At 39.7% G+C, this 21,841-nt stretch overlaps 1 protein-coding gene across 1 annotated transcript; it reads left to right on the forward strand.

Moving 5' to 3' along the window:
- Positions 1-1,114: 1,114 nt before the first annotated feature.
- LOC117295126 (protein tincar-like) lies at positions 1,115-19,587 on the forward strand. Its single transcript, XM_033777691.1, has 6 exons — positions 1,115-1,258; positions 10,882-10,948; positions 12,492-12,718; positions 16,117-16,276; positions 17,162-17,328; positions 18,241-19,587. Exons 3-6 carry the CDS (start codon positions 12,520-12,522, stop codon positions 19,494-19,496), a joined length of 1,782 nt encoding a protein of 593 aa, XP_033633582.1. The 5' UTR covers positions 1,115-1,258; positions 10,882-10,948; positions 12,492-12,519; the 3' UTR covers positions 19,497-19,587.
- The last annotated feature ends 2,254 nt before the right edge of the window (positions 19,588-21,841 follow it).

The raw sequence follows: 21,841 nt of genomic DNA on the forward strand, positions 1-21,841 counted from the left end.
TGAAGTAACGTAGTTTTGGAGAAAGAGGTAATTTCTCACTAAAATAATAAAAGACTTCTAGCTAGAAGTCATTCCTATCTGAAAGCACACAAATTCGTCAAACAAGGGCGTTTTTTTCCCGATTCATCATTTTCTCGCAACTTTGATGACAAATTGAGCCCAAATTTGACGGGATACACCAAGTGAGAACACTGGTCTTTGACGATGACCAAACGTGTATGTTAGTGCCTTTAATTAGATTGAGTGAGGTTGTTGATGAGGGACTCTTGTGTGCCGAACCCGTACCGAAACGGTCTGCAAGATTCGAAATCTGTGATATACCGGTTCGTTGGACGAGGGCCCTCTGTCATGTCGCAATGTGGTGGGCAATTATTGTTGCAGTGGTGATAAAGAGCCATGGATAGAACCCTTGCTGGAACCATGGAGGTAGATCTTGACTAGTGGCCACCATACTGAAACCATTAGAGTATTGGGAAGACAGGAGGATCTAGGAGCATCTGCAGTGGAACCAAAACACTGCGTCTTTGAACCACGAGCCCACTGGAACCAAGACGCTTCGTTGGTCGATTTCACAAAGAGTTGGGACTAACTAGTCTTAGGCTATACTACAATCTTAAGGCTAGTCCTTAGTTAGGCCATAGAGAAAGTCCTTTCTCTATGGTTAGTAGGCCGAGCCCCTCAAGACAAAATAATGTAGTCTCAACTCTTGCTTGGTGAAATGGTCGACGAAAAGTCTTGATTCTTTAATGCTGTCTTGTCCATAATCGGTTGCCGAGGCTTTTCGGTCGCTAGACGGCCGTTCGGCTGAAGTTCCATCTGGCCAGAGCCGTACGGCTCTCTTTTCTGCCCATACCCCCCCCCCCCCCCCGGAGATCACCCACACCCCCCTCATACGGTGACCTATGCACAGACTTCTTTAATCCTCCTCCAGCCTATATTAGTGTCCCACATAATGGGGGGGGGGGGGGGGGGGGTCACACAGAATCTCCGGCGGATAGAGCCCCCAACCCCATTGCTGCACCCCGCCCACCACACGCACGCGTCCGCTCTCACCGGATTGCCACATGAGGGCGTGTTGAGATATCGATTTATATACAGCGGGCGAGTTGGCCGGCAACGTTTCCGAACAATCTGGCAATTCTTTACAAATAAAACATTTCCTGCGGTTGTACTGCGTGGGTTGATATATTTGTGGGGGATTCGCCATTCATTGAGGGTTGCGACGTTAGTCATACCAGCTCCATGGTCATACACGGTGGTAAGTTCTGTTTTCTTATTCAGTTGTGTTCTAATAAACTACCTTTAATTTATTTTGAAAGCAGCGGTGTGCTTAATGACCAACTGAACAGTGAACTGTCAGACTGTTACTTGTGAGTGTGAGCGTGAGCTAGCTTAACTCACAAAATCGGGTTATTCGACGTCGTATAAACACCTTCGTTCGTCGGCCTTCCGCCGACATATTTGTCCTAATTAATTGACATGTCGTCCATGGAAACGGCCGCCATTGTTATCTGAATCTCAGTGAGTAACTGATGAATGGTCTTGCTACACAAGAAGCGACAAACCCTCTCGTCTAATAAGTAGGAGGAGTACATGAATGTGATTCACATTCAAAGTGACAATTGTACTCCTCCTACCTACCTAGTCCTAGTAGTAGTAGTCCTACACGTTTCTAAATTAGTCCGCCCCAAGCAAACCACACAACGTGGACTGAAGTTGAGAAGAAACATTTTTTGGTAAGTGAGGAGTTCGATGTTGGCAAATAATCAGAAAACTTTCCGTATCCTGCCACCACTTTTTCACTCAATTTTACAAAAAGAACACCTCATAATGTTTGTGGGTCCAGGGATGGGAGTAAATTATTTTTATTTATTTTATGAATATTATTATTACTAAATTACATACTATTTTATTTCATGACAAATGAAAAAGTGGTGGCAGGATACGGAATCTTTTCCCAGTCGGAGAAAAGGTACTACATACTACACAATGCTGAGTAACTAAAAAAAAATTAAAATTAAGAATAGAGGATTAAGGGATTCCGGATTCAGAACAAAATAAAGAGCCTGGTAAGCAGTAATAATACCTGGCGCTTTGTATCCTTTGGCAAAAGGCGTGTTATATATACGGTTATTATTATTATTATTATTAAGTAAGTCTGGAAAAGGTCTGATGATGTGCGTGCGCGTACATTTGCGTGTAAGACGCAGGATGCATGACTCACTATATACATGTTGACGCTATCACATCAGTCAACTGTCAAGATACTGTGATTCGACCAGAAAGTCGATGCAAACTAGGTGCGTTTAAAAAGTATGCCGCCTTGTTTCATGATAATGACATATTAATGGTGAATATTTATATTCTGCCACGGAATTGAGATCAGGTGAATTACCGTATTGGAAAATTTATCCAGGTTTTTATCCTGAATATTGATTGTTTCGGTTTTGTAACTAAGGTGTAAAATGTGCTAATATTAGTAATACTAAATAATAGTCCTACACAATGTTGGAATTTTTTTTTTTTTTTTTTTTTTCAAAATCATTTGATAGCAAACTTTCTGTACATTGTCTGATGAGTAAAACTTGTGAATTAAGCAAGTCAGTGTACCAAACATTAATAAAAGTAATTCTGGCCCTTACGTTATCTCAAACACCACCTGTCCAATCTTATGAATTTATACTTTAAAGGGAAGGTACATGTTTGGTAATTACTCAAAACAAATGTTAACTTAAAAACTGACTTAGTAATGAGCATTGGAGAGCTGTTGATAGTATAAAACATTGTGGGAAACGACTCCCTCTGAAGTAACATAGTTTTTGAGAAAGAGGTACAATTTCTCACTAAAATGATAAAAGACTTCTAGCTAGAAGTTTTTTATTCTATCTGAAAGCACACAAATTCGTCCAACAATGGTGTTTTTTCTTTAATCATTTTCTCGCAACTTCGATGACCAATTGAGCCCAAATTTTCACAGGCTTGTTATTTTATGGTTATGTTGGGATCGACCCGGTGAGAACACTGGTCTTTGTCAGTTACCAAACCAGTGTACCTTCCCTTTAAACGGTTTCTGGACGTACTACATGTATATGATAGTCCAAAATAAACACATTTCTTTCTTGCTCATCAATGTGACATGCTTTTAGCAATACACAATGCAATATTCCATTGTCTTTATTTGGTATGTACTGTTGAACTCATGATTCTGACTCCATTGTTTGGACTGTGTCATCTGATGTTTACAAAAGAGCCACAGAGCCTGCACTTCCTGTACACACGATGTACACGGTTCATTGGAAGAAAATATTATATCCTACATATAATTGAAACTGCACTTCAATCAGTACTATTTTTGTAAACTTTTGATACAAAAAGAAAAGGGCACATCTCAAAACTTGCTCCGCTGTTATTTCCTAAGGCTTGACCTACATACACAATGTGACCTTGATCTATGGTTTGATCAATGACAGTGCAGTATCTTGCCTACCAGAAAATGCCCTGGAATAAGGTCACTCTGATTATCAAACAATAAATGGTCAAATGATTTTTCATAGTAGCCATTTTGAGATATAGTGGACACAATGATTTATGATGACAGCTATTAGGTTTTGGGAAAGTTTGTCTGATACACTCAAATAGACAATAAACCGATCCATTAGGCTCCGCCCACAATGCACGTGTGAGGGAAAACACGTGAGCCTCTCCAATGCCTTTCTGCACAACTCTGCCGCGCGATAGCAATACGCACATATGCATGTCTGACCTTATTTGTCAGACCTTCATTGCGTTGTGATTAGTCAATACCCAATGGGGCGGAGCTTAATGGATCGGTCTATTAGACTTTGAATTATAAACATAGTATTGACCCAATTTACCTGACGTCATCATCAGAATAATCTTGGATGCGCCATACTGGTGGGCAATGAGACTGTAAGATTGTGTGTTATTTAGTGCATTTTAGGTGATGCGGCGTTTACACAGAAACCTATGTGGCCACCAACATGGTGAGCGTGGCACAGTCACTGCGTGTGACGCGAGTGTATTAAGAGGTCAATAGCAACTTTCTTGAATGCTTGTTCGCATTGGGAATGGGTCCATTGACTCCAACCCTCCTGGATTTCCGGGATCCTCCAGATCTTTCTGGATTCACATTTCCTTTTTTGTTTGAATTGTTGAATTCAGCGAATCTCACCCCTGCAGAATAGATTTAAAGCTAGGGAACGGAAAGGCAACAAAAAATAAGTAGGGACTGATGTGTAACCAGGATCCGCTGAGGTGAAGGGCAGGGCTAGATAGATAACTCACTTTAAATCCAAGTTTCCTTGTACATTATGAGTGCAAAGGAAATCCAGTGATGCAATTTTCAGATATTTATCTGACGTGTGGCCATCATTCCACCAAGGTGACATCAAGGGCATCACATGTTTAGTACAAACAAAGTTTACAGAGAATGGGATGTACTATGTTGGTGCAGACTCACAATTTGAAAGGGCAAGGGCACCAAGGCATTTTCTTCGTGGTAAAGGGCACCCTATGATGAAATTGCAAATTTTTACTGGAGCATTTCAAGGGCACCAAGGCAATGACCAGGGGACATGGAGGCAATCGCCTTCGTTGCCTCTGTGAAGTATCAGGCTTAAAAGGTTTTTTTTTCTTTCTCCTTTTTTCCCCCAGATACATTTATTTCATGTCAACATCAATCAATACAGTGTAATAATATTGTTCAGAAAACATTAACTTGTACTAAGGAAAACTTAATCCAGTTAATGAACAATGAATAGAAAAACGTTTTACGTTAACATATGTAGGAAAAAGAAGAAGCAAAAGCTTTTTTTGCCCTGGATTTTACATGGACTATAGGCTGGAGGCCATTACTTTTTGTGTCGGGCCAGTACTGTTATGATATGGCCAGACAATTCTGGCTGTCTTCTTTATGTCTTGTGTTTTTTATTTGCAGTATGTAAATAAATAACAGGCCTCCTTACAAGATCAGTAATATCTTAAACAAAAGCAAATTACCTACATTGTGTTAAATTTTGACTGTGTTTAGTCTGATGACATACCTTTCAATTCTATTGAGTAAATATATTAATTTTAAGAATACTTCAAGTTTATGACAACGAGATTAATCTTCTCTATCGGGTCTTTAAGTGATGTACCTTACACACCTCATGTGTTATAGGCCACCACATTTAAAACTGGTCATAGTTGTTCAAAAGCCTGCCAGACTCGTACAGTCTATTACAAATCATGCCAGGAGAAACATTTTATTGTAGTCTGTGTACACATTATTATAAGTCCATTAGCAGTCCATTAGAGACAGTGGACACTATTGGTAATTACTCAAAATAAGTATTAGCATAAAACCTTACTTGGTAACAAGTAACGGGGAGAGGTTGATAGTATAAAACAGTGTGCGAAACGGCTCCCTCTGAAGTAACGTAGTTTTCGAGAAAGAAGTAATTTTACACAAATTTGATTTCAAGACCTCAAGTTTAGAATTTGAGGTCTCGAAATCAAGCATCTGAAAGCACACAACTGCGTGTGACCAGGGTGTTTTTTCTTTCATTAATTATCTCGCAACTTCGATGACCAATTGTGCTCAAATTTTCACAGGTTTGTTATGTTATGCATATGTTGAGATACACCGAGTGAGAAGACTACTCTTTGACAAACACCAATAGTGTCCACTGTCTTTAAACAAAAGCAAATTACCTACATTGTGACAAATTTTGACTGTGTTTAGTCTGATGACATACATTTCCATTCTTTTGAGTAATTGTTAGTTTTCATACTTAAAAATTTATGACAATGGGAATAATCTCCTTTATCGGGTCTTTATTGATGTACATTTTTACACACCTCGTGTGTTATAGGCCACCACATTTAAAACTGGACATGGTTGTTTAAATGGCTTCCAGACTCGTACAGTCTATTACAAATCATGCCAGGAGAAACATTTTATTGTAGTCTCTGTGTACACATTATTATAAGTACATTAGCAGTCCATTAAAGGCAGTGGACACTATTGGTAATTACTCAAAATAAGTATCAGCATAAAACCTCACTTGGTAACGAGTAACGGGGAGAGGTTGACGGTATAAAACATTGTGAGAAACGGCTCCCTCTGAAGTGACGTAGTTTTCGAGAAAGAAGTAATTTTCCACGAATTTGATTTCGAAGTTTATAATTAGTGGTCTTGAAATCAATCAACTGAAAGTACACAACTGCGTGTGACAAGAGTGTTTTTTTCTTTCATAGTTGTCTCACAACTCCGACGACCAATCAAGCTCAAATTTTCACAGGTTTGTTATTTTATGCATATGTTGAGATACACCAAGTGTAAAGACTGGATTTTGACAATTACCAATAGTGTCCACTGCCTTTAACATTCTAATTATTTTTAGTCATACATTCAAGGAAGCCTGGCCCAAGTTGCAGGTAACAAGAATAAACAATAAAACTATTCTATTTTCAAAGGTCATTTATGAATAATACTTTATGTCATGTATTATTGTCTACGAAACTCATAGCCTTATGGGTTGATCGCCTCATTATTTGTCAGTCACATTCATTGTATTCACTAATACTACAAAATTCAATGGATTGTGGACTCTTGTTAGAGACTCTTGTTAGAACAAGAGGCTTCCAATTGTGTCGGTCTTCATCTAAACACAGGACAAACGAAGACTCTCCTCATGAACATTCCTCCAACATCCAGTAAACAGACTCTTGATGGTACGAAACTTAAAACTGTTTCAGATCTCAAATACCTCGGCTCATCACTACCTGACTCATTCCAAGATTTCAAATGCAGGAAAGCGCAAACATGGTCAGCATGTAACAAATTAGATAAGATCTGGAAGTCTGGTCTCGACAGAGCTATCAACATCAAGTTCTTCAGGGCCTGTGTTGAAAGCATCTTGCTGTATGGAGCCGAAACATGGACAACAACACAACAACACAAAAAATGAATGATCGCATCAACGGTTGCTACACTCAACTGCTGCGTAGAGTTCTCAACATCCACTGGCGGGACCATACTACAAACAGGGAGGTTTATGGCAATCTACCACCACTTTCCGAAACCATAATGCAGAGACGCCTCCAGTTTGCTGGCCACTGTTTGCGAACAGTGGATCAACCTATATCGCATCTGGTCTTCTGGAATCCTCCTGGCGGACATCCAAATTGCGGCAGGAGGAAAATGAGCTACTCTGTCACCATCACCCGAGACACAAATCTCAGTCCAAACGAGACGCAACAACTCATGAGGGACAAAGCAACCTGGCACCACTTCATCAAAGCTGTTTCTACTATTCCGTCTAAGGACAAAGGATGATGTTAGAACAAGATTGCTTGTTATTGACCAAATTAAGACTTTATTATCATGAACGCTGTTAAATAAGTGGACCTACTTTCTAGAATCTACTCTTCTACTACATTGTACATATGTATTAAACATACTTTTTGTAAACATCTCTTCATTACGTTTACAGTGCACTGTTTGCCGAATGTTGACAACACATACTTTTATAGGCCTCGAAATAACACACAGAACCCACAACAATTGCCGTGGTGCCCTTTGCTTTTTCCACGTTGCCCCTTTGCAAAGATACAAATTTAAATTTTCCTCCTAGAAGTGGCCCTTACCTGTGAAAAACTGCTGTGCCCCTTTAAAGGCAACGTTCAAGGTCTGCTTTGAATAATTTACCTTCAGCCATAAATTTTTAGTGTCATACATTATTAAATTATATCACCGGGCCTCGAACTTTGCTCTTGAAGTGGGATTACATTTTTCCTGCGGTAAGGGGATCTTCTATGGGGAAAATGTAAATTTGTATTAGGAAGGGCACCATCAGCAAAACGCACAGAGCCTCGGCCATTGCAAAAAATGGCGCAACCAAGATTATTGTAAAGAATTGGCGTCAGGTGAATTGGGTTAATAGATCTTTAGTGGCAGCATCCTTCACTCATGATTTACAGTACCATGTATATGTACTGTATGTACAATGTACCAGTACTAGTAGAGAACACAAGGGGAAAGGCCAACAGCTAGAGTCAACACACTTTTGGCACCCTAATTCTTCTGCTCCGATAATTTCTGGTAATTTCTAAACACACATCTGGTGTGGCTAGTGGCTTCATAAGTTTGCTTGATGTCTGTCTCACTGAAAGCAGCCTGTGCATGGCCTGTGTAAAACCCCTTGCTATTAATAAACTGTGCAAGGTGGTAACACATTCATATTGATGATTGAAGCAAACAATTATGCAGCTTGCAAACTGACAAGAATGCAGCACTCCAGGCCTTGTCTTTCCTGGAGGCATCAGAGGCAGTTGCCTCCATGCCCCTGGTCATTGCCTTGTTGCCCTGGAAATGCTCAGTAGAAATTTTCAATTTCTTCATGGGGTGTCCTTTAAGCAAGGAGAAAATGCCTTGGTGCCCTTGCCCTTTCTAAAACGAAGCACACAGGCTTGTGGAGGTGGTCAGAGCATTTTGTCTGAAATTTTACACCTGATGAAAAGCATTAGCTCCAATTTACTCATGCCAGGGCCAAAACTTGCTCAGCATGGTAAAACATTGCTTTTAAGAAAAATAGGATACCAGCCAAAACACCATACAGTTGCCATTGTTGTGACTGGTGCCCAACTCATTTCTTGCTTAGCAAAGAAATTTGCTGAGCATGAATTAAATTTGCTGGGCATGAATTTTTGATTTTAAAGTAACAATTTTTTTTAAATTGGGGCCTGGTAAAATGTGTTTTTTTGCTCTCTTTGTCTCCAAAATGTCCTACAGTGTTTTGCTTGAATTTGGAAGGGTAGAGAATTTGACTCTCGAAAAATGGCCTAACCATGGTTTATCAATTCATTTCATACAGAAATTTTATGTTGATTCTAGATTTTTGATTATTAAAGCTCTGAGGAATTACCAAACAGAAAGACATTTGAAAGTGAGGACAGAGACTTGTGTTTTTTTTTGCATTATTAAACACTTCTTTTCTCCCACTTTTCCAAGGACTCTATCTGTTGGGAAAATGAGAGCGTCACAACAATGGATTTGACCTTGGGGCCAATAGTTCAAGGGCTCAATTTCAGTGGTAGATTCATTCCATCATAACCCTAGAAAAAAGCTCACCACAGATCTAAATGTTTTTATAACAGCTGGTGGAATATTTGCTCATATACTTTAAAAGCTATTTATCAAACAGATGTACATTGTACATGTAGTTTCCTGAGGAAACCGGTCAGTCATTTCTGTGTAATCAATCATTACCATAATGTACAATCACGGCCAATTTTATTAGGAATAATTTACATAAGGCCGGAAATTCATGCTTTAATTGTTTCTCAGATTTCTGATGTTTGGTGTTAATTTCGAGAATGCTGGCTTCGGTTTGTTTTATGCTGTTGCTTCGCTAAACATCAATGGATTCAACGTTTCAAATCAAATACCATGACCGCATTTCACTGTTTTCTTAACAAATGTTTAGTAGAAGATGAACACTGTTCAAAATTTTGAGACCATTTTATCCACTCCCACAAAAGAGATTCAAGGCCTAAATTTCAGTGTCAGTAGATTCATGCCAACATAACATTAGATAATAAGGGAATCAATGTGTGGTGACGAGGTCGAAGTAAATTATCAAGAACCAGGCCTCGGCGGAATTAAACCACTGGTTGAAAACCGATTCAACACACTTTGATTCCCATTCATAAATACATTTTCGGTCAAAAAACATCAACACTTTTGGTCAAAAAGTAAAATAAATGCTTAAATGGTATTGGCCCTCCGCTGCAACTCCTAAAAAGGGAATGCTGTGCTATGCGTGTCAAGCGTATCACATGATGTGACACAACTGTCGCGGCCGTTGCTCTCGACCAATAGGAATGAAGAAACTGTCTTATAAACACAGTTGCAAACTCGCGTGTCACGCCCACTTTGTTTTTTATGCCTGATGTGAAACTTCTGTTAGCTGGTTTGTACGCGGACGCATGTTGGTCGCGAGAGCGTAAGATTTATGCGCGGCGCAGTCTAAAGAGGAAGCCGACACCTAAACGGCCAATGAAAGGATTTTTACCCTGCGCGACCAAACAAGCGTCTGCGTAAGTTTCGTGATTGGAGATGGGCACAAATTCTTAATTTTTTTATCAAGGAAACTGACCTGAGGTCAAGTTTAAATCTCGGTTTTCTTCGTTATTTTTCCTTCTTATTTACATGTTGTTACATTATCAACAACGTACATGTAATTTTCATGGTCATGAATTATGTTAAAACTAAAATAATGGACGAAACAAAATCTCCCCAACGTAAACCTCCATAAGGTTGGGACCACAATGGTCCCGGAAGTTCAAATACGCGCAAGACCTGCGCAGTCTATGGCAGTTTACAGTATGTAATGGCTGCAATTATTTTTACATGTAGCCATATGGTCTCGTACAACACACTGCACAGGCGGAATCAATCTGACATGGCCGACTATTTCGCAATACCATAGTCAATTTTACATGAGAATATCGGACTTTCCATCCTCCATGGAGTGCACTTCGCCTTCAGATAATGATTATAATGATTCAAACTCTATTAGATAGTAATCTGTAACCCGGTATGTCCTTAGTATTAACAAATATGGGCAGCTGACGTCATTTCATATCTATATTCACAAAGAAAAATATACAAAAATGGTAAGGAAAATTACAAACAGGCAAACAGATAAGGCCGTGGTATGGTGTGTTATTCGCAGCTGTGTGTAAGTGCAAGGTCTGGTCCATACCTGTTTATTCTACTGCTTTTGTTTGCATAATATACAATGTACATTGGGAAAGTCAAGAGCGTCAACGAGCCAGTATAAAAGTGGAGGTTTTTTTTTATTCTGTTGTCAGATACTGGATAAAGGCATTGAAGAGCGGTTGGGATTGCAGAAACTCAAGAGAAAGCATTTCATTTTTTGTAAGTATTTATAACATTATGATAATATCTGGAAGGAGCACTTTCAGATATTAATTTATTGTATTTCTTGGATTTTTGTTACTGGGTGCGTTTCAGAGGAGTTTAGTTTTTAGGGGAGTTCAGTTTTTTTCTACAACATTTTAGTTTATGTGACTTTCAACTACCAGTTTTTCCACAACAATGTGGATATCCACTGCATTTTAGTTTTGTGGATTTCCACTGCATTTTAGTTTTGTGGATTTCCACTGCATTTTAGTTTTGTGGATTTCCACTGCATTTTAGTTTTGTGGATTTCCACTACATTTTAGTCAAATATATGACTTCACTATGTTTTAGTCAATATTTGACATCACTATATTTTATGTGACTTTGCACTACATTTTACATGTATTTATTTGTTTGACTTTCCACTACATTTTTTAAACTAATAGTTAAAAACACTGGACTCTATTGGTAATTGTCAAAGACTAGTCTTCACAGTTGGTGTATTTCAAAATAGATGTATAGAATAACAAACCTGAGTACATTAATTTGAGCTCAATTGGTCATCGAAGTTGCGAGATAATTACGAAAGAAAAAACACCTTTGTCACACGAAGTTGTGTGCTTTCAGATGCTTGATTTCGAGACCTCAAATTCTAAATCTGAGGTCTCGAAATCAAATTCGTGGAAAATTACTTCTTTCTCGAAAACTACATTACTTCAGAGGGAGCTGTTTCTCACAATGTTTTATACCAACAACCTCTCTCCATTACTCGTTACCAAGTAAGGTTTTATGCTTATAATTATTTTGAGTATTATACCAAAAGTGTCCACTGCCTTTAATAAATGCTTTGTTGTACTAAGTCAATTCCAGTAGTTTGTTGGTTCGTTCTGTCAAATGTAACTATGCCAACTTCGCTGTCACTTGCAAACATTGTGTAACTTATTTTCCCTTTTTTTCCAAAGAGTTTCTCAAGTAGTAAAAAAGCTTTGACAAATATTCCAGTCACATTGTTATTTTAGCGAAGCGGGAGGTAAGAGTCTAGTGTCTAGCTCCATAGAACAGCGGCTGTGCTCTATAGAATCAAGGCACCATGACCGGGATATGAACTCATACTCTGACAATAGATTTGAGTCTGTGCAACCGACCATTCTCTCTGTAGACCTGGGGTGTTTTTTGTTTTTCATTGGATTGGTTGCAATGGTCTGCGAACAGGGCTGGAGTTAAGCTCTCTTTTCTTCTAATTTGAAGCAATGATTTGTGAACAGGGGTGGATTTAAGCTCTCTTTTTTTCTAATTCGAAGCTGTTTGGCGGTTTGGAAAAATATGTTCTGAAATCTTGCATCCAAAGGCTGAATAAATGTATAAATATAAGGAAGTAATTTAGGAATTCATTTCTGGCAAAGTTCGTCATCAAATTTGGCCAAGAATTTTTACTTGGTTATTTGTATTTGTTTATTTTATTTTATGTGTGGCCTTGATTAGTTTATGTCCACAGCAAGATGTTAATCAGCGCCGATAAATATTTATGTTTAGTTTTCATGTTTGTATTTTGAAACAGAGATCTACGTATGTAAGAGTCATCCACAATGTCGAGCTATACGGGAATCGTCCTGGAGAAAGCGTCTCCGCCAACGACCGTGCGGGTGTGTTCTCGCAAGATGACCATTAAGTTCAACTCTTTGGAGTCCATCTGGTATTGCGTGTTTGTCGTGGTGGTCACGCTGTTTCTGTGCCTGGATGCAACCAGACATTATAAACATTACGATAACCTGGACTGGCCACAAGGTGAGAGGGTTTCTTTAACGAAATAATTTGCTTATAAACAGGCAGTGGACACTATTAGTAATTACTCAAAATAATTATTAGCATAAAACCTTACATGGTCATGAGTAATGGGAGAGGTTGATAGTATAAAACATTGTGAGACACAACTCCCTCTGAAGTAACGCAGTTTTTGAGAAAGAAGTGATTTTCAACTAATTTGATTTCGAGACCTCAGAATTTGAGGTCTCGAAATCAAGTATCTGAAAGCACACAACTTCGTGTGACAAGGGTGTATTTCTTTCATTATTATCTCGCAACTTTGACAACCAACTGAGCTCAAATTTTCACAAGTTGTTATTTTATGCATGTGGAGATACACCAAGTGAGAAGACTGGTCTTTGACAATTGCGAAACGTGTACCTTCCCTTTAACAAAACAGTTTGCTTAAAAGGGATTGGTTTAGACACTAGCCTGGCATGCAAACGTTAGTCAATATTGGTGCAGGCTAGTCAATCGTGCTTCTAGGTAGTCTATATGGCTGTTGGAAATTAGTAAAGGCACTGGACACCTGTGGTAATTGTCAAAGACCAGGCCCCAATTTCATAGAGCTGCTTAAGTAGAAAAAATGCTGAACAAACTTCTGCTTAGCAGAAATGAGCAGGATACCAGTCACAAACTGTACTTGTGACATGGTATTACGTCTGGTAACCCTGTTCTGGTAAGCAGTATTTTCATAGGATTTTTTTAGCACATCAAGACTATTTTTTTCTTCCCTAATAGAGCTAGAAACTGAATGTGATGACCCATTTAGAATCAGTAATAGTTGTGCATCAGCGCACACACAGGAGTTTATCTAGGAACCAACTGAAAATGCATTATATGGTATTTACAGTCCTCGCATTGATGTTGCGCGTCTGTATTGTCTGCAGATGGCACACTAGTTGTTTAGCTCCAACAAGGCTTCCAATTTGCGGGGAGGGGGGGGGGAAGCACTAGACTTCATGGCGTCTATCTCAAAATATTCACTGGACTGTAACAGCGGACTTGAAAGTCTGTTATGTGATCAGAATTGAAATGAGACCAACACAGGGGAATTTGGATACGTGGGGGTGATTATTGTCTGAATAAAAGAGAAAATTAACTTTTTGGGGGGTCTTTTTTAAAGGAACATTACAGAATCGGTTTGGCTAACAAAACAGTTGCTGGCAGTGTAAGCACTTTATGTAATCTACCCTATACATTTACTGATAAACCTGTTGACCGTCCGGATTTTTCCTATAAGAGGCGGATGAGGGCCTTTTTCATTTATTTACTATTTTTTTTGCCAAGATGACCGCTAAGTATTTCAAATCAAACAGGCCACCAGTTTTTCAGTTCGAACCCACCGCAAACTTAATTTATTTATTTGTGCATTAGGACCCGGGTTAACACTTTAAGGATTCGCTGGTAGGCATTCACTAATTTTGTTTTATGAAACAGACGGTTACAGATGTGTTTGAGAGCATCACATTAGATTCTGGAAAAGTCCCTAGGCCGGTCCTGTAGATAGGATGGATTAAAAAAAAAAAAATAGTAGGCCTCAAAAAAGGGAACGATCAACTGGGATTTTGGGGGGGCCTTACTGGCTTGACCCCTGTGGTCCGGTAGTGCTGTATTGCATAGAAAGTTTTGGTTAAAGGCAGTAGACACTGTTGGTAACTACTCAAAATAATTATTAGCTAAAACCTTTCTTGGTGACGAGTAATGGGGAGATATTGATGGTATAAAACTTCATGAGAAACGGCTCCCTCTGAAGTGCCATAGTTTTCGAGAAAGAAGTGATTTTCCACGAATTTGATTTCGAGACCTCAGATTTAGAACTTGAGGTCTCGAAAATCGGCCATCTTAATCGACCATCTTAACGCACACAACTTCGTGTGACAAGGGTGTTTTATTTTTTGCATTATTATCTCGCAAGTTCAATGATCGATTGAGCTCAAATTTTCACAGGTGTGTTATTTTATGCATATGTTGAGATACACCAACTGTGAAGGCTAGTCTTTGACAATTACCAATAGTGTCCTCTGCCTTTAACATCCATTAAAAACCGATCCCGTCCCTGAAACTTTGCACAACACAGTTAACACATGAGATCCAAACTTCCACATTGATGCAACCATGATTAATGGTAGATGATGACTCTGACGGAATTACATTAAGAAAAAATTACTAATCTATTGTGCCTTTTTTGGTGGTGGCAAAACACAGTGGGGGAGGGGAGAGTATCATGGTTGAATCATAGAGTAAGGTTGAATAGAGTGTAGAGTACACCTGCTCCAGTCTACTGCTTCCATCCATGAATTTTCAATGAAGTTTGTTTTTGACAAAACATTTCCAGCGCCGTCATCGTTGTCAAGTAAATTTGTTTGCCACAAATTTGAAGCACGATGTTGTTGTCAACTAGACAAGATCAATAGAAAATGCCAGTTTGAAGTAGGGTAAACACAACGCTATTCACAGTACCAAACATTTCTATTGATTCAGGATTGATCCATCTGCTATGTCTGTTACATGTAAGCATGGAGGACAAAAAATAGACCTCCATAATGGAAGCAGGGTGGTAGGATTCTACCTCCATAGTGCAAAGCCCATTTCACATGAGAGCAATTTAGCAAGGGTCCCTTGTTAAATTCTAACATGGTTGTACAATTTTTTTAAAATGTACCTCGTGTGAAAAGACATGAAATTATGTTATTTATTTCTCACCAACATTTTAGTCATAAATATTTCGAGGGATGTTTTCTACTGTCATTAGACCGTGTAAGATTGATGTAAATCTGTGATCTTCGCGATTTTGATTCTTACCAATTCTGTAACAGTCCTTTAAAGGAACTGACTAAAGTTTATTGAACCAAAAGATAAGGGGGGCATGTTTTATACCCGCCACATACATATAATGAGTAGGGAAGGTGGCCTTGGCTTTCGATCCAGACCGGACAAAACAAGTACAAACAAATAATGGAGAGACTCATATTGACACTTTATCAATCAAGAGGATTTACCAGATCTTTATTCATAGATTTAGGGAAGTTCCCACTTCCCAGAAGAAATATACTGATGTTATTAACATTGATGATGATGAGTGGAGTGGAAGAACAAGGATTTTTCAATATAAAATCAATGTTAATTGTTTGATGACTAATAGTAGGCTTTGCAAGATGAGGATTATCTCTAATGATAAGTGTTCTTTTTGTGAAACTCACCCTAAAAAAGAAAAAAAAAAGAGAAACAAAAAAAAGGGGAAAGGGATCAAGGGAAGGATCCAGAAAAAAAGCGGGAATATTATAGCCAATCAAAGTTTCAATTTGTACGCCAGCCATTAAGGCCAATTATGATTTGATTTTGTGTTTAACCGTTTTCTACCATCTTTATTCTTGCAGGACGACCCAACGCTGAGTTGAATCTCTACATTCTTCTCATGGTATCAGCTTTCCTGCTCATCATACTGTTCATTCCAACGCAGATCTTTAAGGTCGGTAATCGTGCCAATGATCAAGGAAAACTCGGACTCCTCAAACAGAACGATGACTTACCACAGAGGTAAATAAGGTTATTTTTTTAGTAGACCAGGGGTGGATTTCACAAAGAGTTAGGACTAGTCTTATCTTGAGTTAGGACGAGTTACTAGTCCTAACTTAGGACTAGCTGTACTTTTTTGATATCTCTTAGGACTAGTCCCAAGATAGTACTAGTCCTAAGTTAGGACTAGTCCTAACTCTTTGTGAAATCTACCCCAGCAGTCGATTTGACGAAATGCTAGGATTAATTCGATCACTTGTCCTAACTTAGGATGGGTTCAATGCGTCCTAACGTCTTTGGGTACGGAACTTAACTCGTCCGAAGTCCTAAAGATTAATCCTAAGTTAGGAAGAGTTTGGTGGAATCGACGGCTGAGGTTTTATTAGAAGAGTTACATTTTACATACCAGCACTGCAGTCTGAAAGACTGATAAAGAAAATAGTATTTAAATCGGCAGGGTACCATGACAGATGCTGAGAAGCATCCTATACTTATCCATAAAGGACGCCTATATTTATTTTTGGATCGTCATGGTAATGTACATGGCAAAGTAAAGGATGACATGTGACATGTTCCACCAGTCAAATGACAAGGATCTGTGTGTGCGGCATAGACCATGTGACTTTGTTTACAATGAGCGTGACCTTGTACATTCTTGGGCTTTTCTACCAGGCAAGACTGTACTAGTCATTTGTGGAAACTTTACATTTTGTTCCAAAATGTCCACATGCCAATCAAGAGCTATACATGTAAGAGCTGATAAGAGCTGATTAAGTTTTAATTTGTGTCCCCCCTTCATCATATCAAAAGTTGATAACAATTAGACAATGGGATATTTTTGAATATGGAAACTGAAATGCATTTTCTTTGTAGAAATGTTTATTGGTTCTTCTGGTTTAATTTCAGCGTGTCAACACAACGTCGAATCGTCAAGTACCTCCAAGCTATTCGTAGGGTGACCAAGCACTTGGGGCCCGTTGGAGCTACGCTTCACTTCATATCAGCGTTCTGTCTGTTGTTACCTTTGATGTTCCTACAGGCTAGAGCTATACAGTATGGCTTACTTACCTCAGGTTAGTTCAAAGTGACATTTGAATCTTTGCATTTTCGCACGCGAACGGATACGCATACGCATACGTTTAGCAATTCGTAACCTACTTACGTGTAGCAAGCAGGATAACAGTGTCATCTGCACGTATAGCGGATAGCGAGTAAGGTATGGCGTCATAATGATGACGTATCCATCGCACTAACCGTATCCGTTCGCATGCAAAACCTCCCTATCATTAGTTTTGGTTTTACCCCATACAGTTACACCGATGTGTGTAAGCACTGTATACTCAGTACTTTCCCGAGTTCTATGAAGAATAAAAATCACAGGCATATTTTATTGGGTGGAATATCATCCTATGATTTTTGTTTTCACAGGACTCGGGAAAGTACTGAGTATACAGTGCTAACACACATTGGTGAAAGGTACAACCAAAAGTAATATTCTGTTGCCCTGATTCAAATTTTAAGGAACACGTTGCCACGTTGCCCGGTCAAGTTGGTCTTTGAAAAGCGTTTGTAACCGTTTGTTATAAAATGCCTATGATTTGAAAGATATTTTAAAAGTAGAATATAAATGATCTGCACAAGTATCACTCGAAATTGCATGGTTTTCCTTTTACCTTCTCGACTAACACGGTCGGCCATTTATGGGAGTCAAATTTTGGCCCGGGTAACAGTTAAAAAAGCCGGATAGTTCTTTTCAGAACTGAGAAGTCTCCCGAACCTCCGATTTTCTACTCCGCGGTAGTAGAGTAAAGCAAGACAGTTCTCTAAGAACAAACTCTACCTGGCAAATAGATACACACATGGTGTTACCACAAACCAAATATATATTGATACCTCACCATGCAATGCCTCAAATCCTATATATATATATATGTTATGTTATGTAAGCTGTTCTCATACACTTTGTTTTTTTTATAATTTGACAGATGCGATATGGCGATCTGAAGTGCTAGTTGGCGTGACATCAATGCGACAATACGAGCAACTGGCGCTTTCCATGCACAACAGTTCAGGGTCTTACTTCCCTCATAACACGGACCAAACCTCTAAGATCATCCCTACCATTGACCCCTTCAAGGTGTACATGGTGACACTCAACTACATCAACTACATCATCCCGTTGTTCTTCTACGGTGTCCGCTACGCCGACGTCTTCTGGCTTTGCCACAAGGGCTTTGCGTTTATCTTTGCATGTCTACTGATGCTTAATGCTATCCAATATGCTCTTGGGTTCATCGGGTTCTCTTTGCTGTATAAGCTTCACTGGTACGGCTGGCACACCTATGGGTTGAAGATGAACCCAGTCTTCTCAGCTCCGACAGGCTTAGTCGGTGTCTACCTTACTAATAATATAACAGTGTTCATGTCGGCTGTGATTACCTACATGTATGGTTATAGTCGATTGAAGGAAGCTGAGTACAAGCAGAAAGCGGCAAAAACAGGCATACAGATCCGACCGACTAGCTTTCCTCTGAAGTGCAATGGGTATATCTCTAACATTGCGGCCGCCCTGGTTATGTGCGTATTTGTGTCTTGTAAGGTACCATTGACCATTGAATATCTTGGGGTGTACCAGATCTCTAAAGACGCTCGACTTCTGGGTTGTATGATCTTTGACACCATATACATGACCTTTTGGCTGGTCATGTGGATCGGTTTTACCATGAAACGTGACTGGAACTTCACCATTCACCCACCCAGCACACAGAATGACTCTTCTGACCCGGGCTCTTACACCAGCCGGTTAGTCGCCAATCAAGATGTTGAGCTGCAGCATATCACAATTGTCAAGAGATCAGGCAGAACCTCGCCAAAGCAGTCCTCGCCAAGTGGTTCACCACCTCAACAGAGCGGGACGGCCTTAGAGGGATGCCCGGTGAACAAGACATCAAGCATTTACACACCTCTTGTAAATTCAGATGCTAAGCAAACCTCTCCTGGCCCATCTCATACAACTAGCCACTCAGAGTCACCACATTCTACCAGGCGAGGGCAGCAGACGGCTAATGGTCACAAAGGTGTATCCAGATCGCCGCATAGAACAAGTGATCACAGTGTTGAAGAAGAGTCTCTGTTGGCGCAGACTTTGGCTGATGATTTACCAGGGGAGGAGTGCCGAGTCCACGATTCACATTCTCCTGGCAATTCCCCTGGAAGCCCAAGAGCAAACAGTGTTTGCTGAATCGCTTGCATCAAACAGACAGACCTTTTCGCAAATACCGGGGCGCGCGCGTAAAGCTTGGAATTAGGTGCATTGTGGTCTAGCTGGTATCCAAATTTGATCCATATATATCCCACAATGCACGTCATTCAACAGTCTGCGCTTGCGCATTGGTATTTGCGATAAGGTCTATGAAAGGCAGTGGACACTATTGGTAATTACTCAAAATAGTTGTTGGCATAAAAACTTACTTGTTTACAAGCAATGGAGAGCTGTTGATAGTATAAAACACTGTGAGAAACAGTCAAGAAAGAAATTATTTTCCACGAATTTGATTTTGAGACCTCAAGTTTAGAATTTGAGGTCTCGGAATCGAGCATCTGGAAGCACACAACATCATGTGACAAGGGTGTTTTTTTCTTTCATTATTATCTCGCAACTCCCACGACCAATCGAGCTCAAATTTTCACATGCATATGTTGAGTACACCAAGTAAGAAGACTGGTCTTTGACAGTTACCAATAGTGTCCAGTGTCTTTAAAAAATTCATGTTGAAATGTATTTTTTTGTTCATATTATATTATTTTTATTGGGTGTGGTAAAAGTCTCAACTAATAGAGAGTGTTTGTGGGTTGGTTCTGTGTTGTTACTCAATGCTACAGTGTATATAGCTGCATGTACATTTGCCTCGAGAGACAATACATGTGGTAATAGTAATAAGCAATATTGCTCAGTTTTTGAATTAGTAAGCAATTCACCGTAACAATGTTGTCTCTAATTTGGTAGAAGTTCACGGAAAAGCACTACAAATTGAACACAGTTATTTGCTGCCATAGTTCGAAGTCACTTCAAGGTCATGCCCAGTTCCCACCTGTTGCTTGATATGTGGCATGGTGTAACACCCTCATCCCTTAGTGTCTCTATTTTGTTCTGGGAATCTCATGAATTCTTTAAGAGAAGTTTAAGGGGGCAGTGTCTGTACAAGACGGAGCTGTGTACACGTCGCATGGAGGGACCAATTTTCTTTGGTTCTGTGGTTGCTAGACGCCATTTTGTCTCCAAATGCAGCACAACCATAGAGTTATATATTAAAGAACTATAGAGGGCGCACTGGTGATGCTTCTTGCACAAATGCGACGAGACCGCAAGGAGACACTCGCGCGCCATTCTGTGCATGCGTTGAATAAGAAACACACGTTGGAATTTGTGTTTATCGAACACTCTGGGATGCTGTTTTGTCAACTTACGAAATTCCGCACAAACACATGCTGTGTTTTGTCAACTTGGAAAATGGCCGCCTGCATGCATGCTGGGGCGCGTATATAGGCCAGTGCGTTCCTAGTTCTTATATATAACTCTATGAGCACAACCCAGCGGGTAGACTAGTCTGTCACCCAAGGTTTGCCCATGCGTTTTGGGGTAAAAATGGCTTCTCATCGTAAGTTATCGTAACTCGACCAATATACGGCTCTGGTACAAGAGGAAAAGTGTGTGTTAAAGAATGTTTGGGGGGGGGGGGACACCCTCTGCCACATATCGGGACATGGTTAAACTTGCTCAAAATGGCTTTTGCACAGTGATTAGTGACGACATATGCAGAACAGATAACCAGAAACAATCTAGTTTCCACATCAAAGTTTCATCATTTTTATTTAGTTAAGTAAGTCCAGTTGTTTTGTAGATATTTTGTAACCTAATTTGGCAGTGCAAAGTTGATAAATATGTTTGGATTTTTAAATAGCCTAGCTTTAAAAAATTTACTAAAATACTTCTTAGCTTGTTTATTTTAGACCTGCCTGCATGGTCTGGGTTCGAGTTCACAAGGACAATGCTGACTAGCTTCCCTGGGTCTACCCCTGACACGAGCTAAACGTACGACCACTCAACGCTCTCGTAGCCCCCAGGTGACCCACTCCATAAGCAGGGCACTTGGGGCTGACCCTGGTGAGCCCCTGGAATGACGTCAAAGCTATTGGAACGCACCGGGGGCAGTCCAGGATCGACCCAGGGAAGCTAAACGAACGCACCCATTATCTAGTCCTGGGAGTTACTAAAAACTTTAGGCTAACAATTTCAAAGTCTTGTATCTTACTCGAGACAAAACTAGTCCAGTGAAATCCAGCCCTAGACTATTCCAACTGTCTGTGTGATTGGTTGAATAGGAGGGTATGACCCGGTCACAGCCGGTGACCTCTGAGGTCACAGCCGGTGACCTCTGAATGACATCACCACAGGGACAGTATTGGTTTTTCTGGTGTATGAAAACTATATGGCCAGTAATGTTATTGTATTGGGCATTAAATTTATTGTATAAAGTAAAAAGCTTGGAGAACTACTACTTAATGCCTTCTAATATGGAGACTTGT

This window comes from Asterias rubens, chromosome 9 (genome assembly GCF_902459465.1).
Source record: "Asterias rubens chromosome 9, eAstRub1.3, whole genome shotgun sequence".
In the NCBI taxonomy this organism is placed as follows: Eukaryota; Metazoa; Echinodermata; class Asteroidea; order Forcipulatida; family Asteriidae; genus Asterias; species Asterias rubens.